Source organism: Penaeus chinensis, chromosome 21 (genome assembly GCF_019202785.1).
Source record: "Penaeus chinensis breed Huanghai No. 1 chromosome 21, ASM1920278v2, whole genome shotgun sequence".
NCBI lineage: Eukaryota > Metazoa > Arthropoda > Malacostraca > Decapoda > Penaeidae > Penaeus > Penaeus chinensis.
The window spans coordinates 14,453,709-14,456,208 of NC_061839.1; the positions used below are offsets into that span (position 1 = coordinate 14,453,709).

Consider the following 2,500-nt stretch of genomic DNA (forward strand, 5'->3'; position numbering starts at 1 on the left):
ATGTTGTCTCTGGTGTCAAGAGTTTTCTCAGAACAATACTGTTACTTTATTGCTAATGATAGTTTAATGTATTTGCCTCTTGTATGTTAAATGGATGGAGGTTTGTTATGATTACAGCTTAGGATATGTATTTATGATATGAGATATTTATTATGTGGAATTGATAGTTCTGTGACTTCTTATGATATGGGTGCTGCAAATTGAAAATATACATTTATTTGCTATGTAGCTTTGGCAAAAAGCAGTCAAAAGTAGGACCTACCCTTTATCACCAAAAGCATGACTCTGTATGGTTTGTTGATCTTCCTGACAGTTTGTTGTAAAATTAAGGAACCAATCCAGGTCCTATCCTGTCATAGCTTAAATAGAGGTTTGACAGCCAAAGTGAATATATGACACTTTATGACAAGGTTTGTGTTACAAATTTTATGAATGTGATAAAGACACCCACAGGACATCTTTCATAATTATATTGGTTGACCTGTGGGGAATGGCTTACTATCTGAAGTCAAACATAATGATGAGACATTGTCAAACAATCAGTGTTTCTTCTGTATTCCTCACACAAGCAAATGCCAACAAATATATACTATATATATATTCTAGGAAGATAGAGCTTAGACTTGTTCCTTATTTGACAGTTAATCACCAGGGAGGTCTAGCAACTCAGATCTTGCCAGATTTTTTAGTGTTCCATTGAGTATCAATAGGCATGGTGGGTACACAGTTTGGTGCATATCTAGTAGCAGATGCACTGGTATCTTCTAAACATTTATGTGTAATATTATCACTGGTTCTAATTACAGAGACTGATTATTTTAAAGTAAACTTTTTATCATCATTATTAATAGACATTTATAAGATCATGTCAGACACAGGTTAATTGATTGAGTCTATGATATTGGCATTTAAGTGGTTATAAGTTCGCTAATTATGAGACATGCTGCTGCAACCACTAAGGGTTTAATTCTCCAACAATAAGCAGCTCATAATAGTGATATATATGGCAAGATTATAAACAGATGATAAGACTAATTTCTTTTATAAGAAAGTGTTCTTTATTATTGATTTGTAAAAAGAAATGTTACATTTTCATGTCATATATTTTTGGTTCATTCAAGCTTAAAACAATTTGTATATAATTACATCCAAAATAGTTTTAAAAATCCATTAATCAATATGACTGCCAACCCTGCAACCTTTCTTTTTAATTTTCTTCTATCTTTCTCTATTTTTTGTATGACTTAGCTGGTTTAGAGTACTTCAAATGTGGCCACACCAACTTCATTTGCAACCCCAAGGACTTGGTACTGCATAGTCCTCTGTGCATGTAGGTTAGGCATGGCTGTGCACCTACAAATGAAGGATTGCCAGTGTACATACTTTGGTCTTTTTTACCAATACTTAAGGTATTGTTTTAATATGAATCAGATTATGGTATTTTTACCAATACTTAAGGTATTGTTTTAATATAAATCAGATTAATATTCATAATTTGATGATTGCAACAATTATTTTCTAGAAACAGTTACTATTACTATAAGTGTCAGATATAGATATACATAGATATACGAAGTGTCGGAGATGTAAAAGATGTTGAGTCAGGGGTGTTAAAGCCATTCATATAAAACTGAAAATTTTTATTTCTCACCAGATGGACGGAAAATGGAACTTGGTGCTAACTGGATCCATGGCATCCTGGGGAATCCTATATATGAATTGGCTTCTGCAAATGGATTGGTGAATATCATACAGGATAATAAACCTCACAATGTTGTGGCAACACTTCCAGATGGTCGAAGAGTTCCGTTTCACATAGTACAGGTATAGCAAACTTTTTTCTTTCTTTCTTTCTTTCTTTTTTTTTTTTTCTTTGTCTTGTTATGGCATGTTAATGTTTTAAAGATAGTTTCATTAAGAGTTTTATGCGCCTTTAATGTTGTAAATAAGAACCAGTGAATGATAAACTTTATTTAGGCATTTAAATTTAATGCCACTCTTAATAGTCATATATTTTGTCCTAAAAACTAAATAAACTTCTACCTTCCAGGAAATCTATGATGCCTACTTTTGGTTCTTCAAGCGCTGTGAGGAATATTTTTTGTGTAAATATATTCCTCCAGATGGTATTGATAGTGTTGGTGCCCACATAAGGTTAGAGATATCCATATACCTTGAGCAGTTTCCTGAGCATGAGAGACACATTAGAAACCTTATCTTCAACTACCTCCTCAACCGTGAAACATGCATTAGTGGTTGTAACACCATGGAAGAAATAGACCTCATGGAAATTGGCAGTTACACTGAACTTCCAGGAGGGAATGTTGTACTGCCAGGTGGCTACAGTAGCATCCTGGGACCGCTAACAAAAGATATTGAAGAAGAGAAATTACTCAAAGGTCATCCTGTTGTATCAGTGAGATGGAAACCCCCACTAAATGGCTTCAATACAACTGACTCAGGACTTGGGCAAGACCTTACAAACAAGACTGAAGAAAAT

At 33.8% G+C, this 2,500-nt stretch overlaps 1 protein-coding gene across 1 annotated transcript in view; it reads left to right on the forward strand.

The window, feature by feature from the left end:
* Positions 1-2,500, forward strand: part of LOC125036548 (spermine oxidase-like) — a 10,942-nt gene that overhangs the window by 908 nt on the left and 7,534 nt on the right. Inside the window, exons 2-3 of the mRNA XM_047629234.1 lie at positions 1,655-1,824; positions 2,051-2,500. The exon at positions 2,051-2,500 is cut by the window's right edge and continues 524 nt beyond it. Coding sequence (XP_047485190.1) covers positions 1,655-1,824; positions 2,051-2,500 — 620 coding nt within the window. The remainder of the gene's footprint in view (positions 1-1,654; positions 1,825-2,050) is intronic.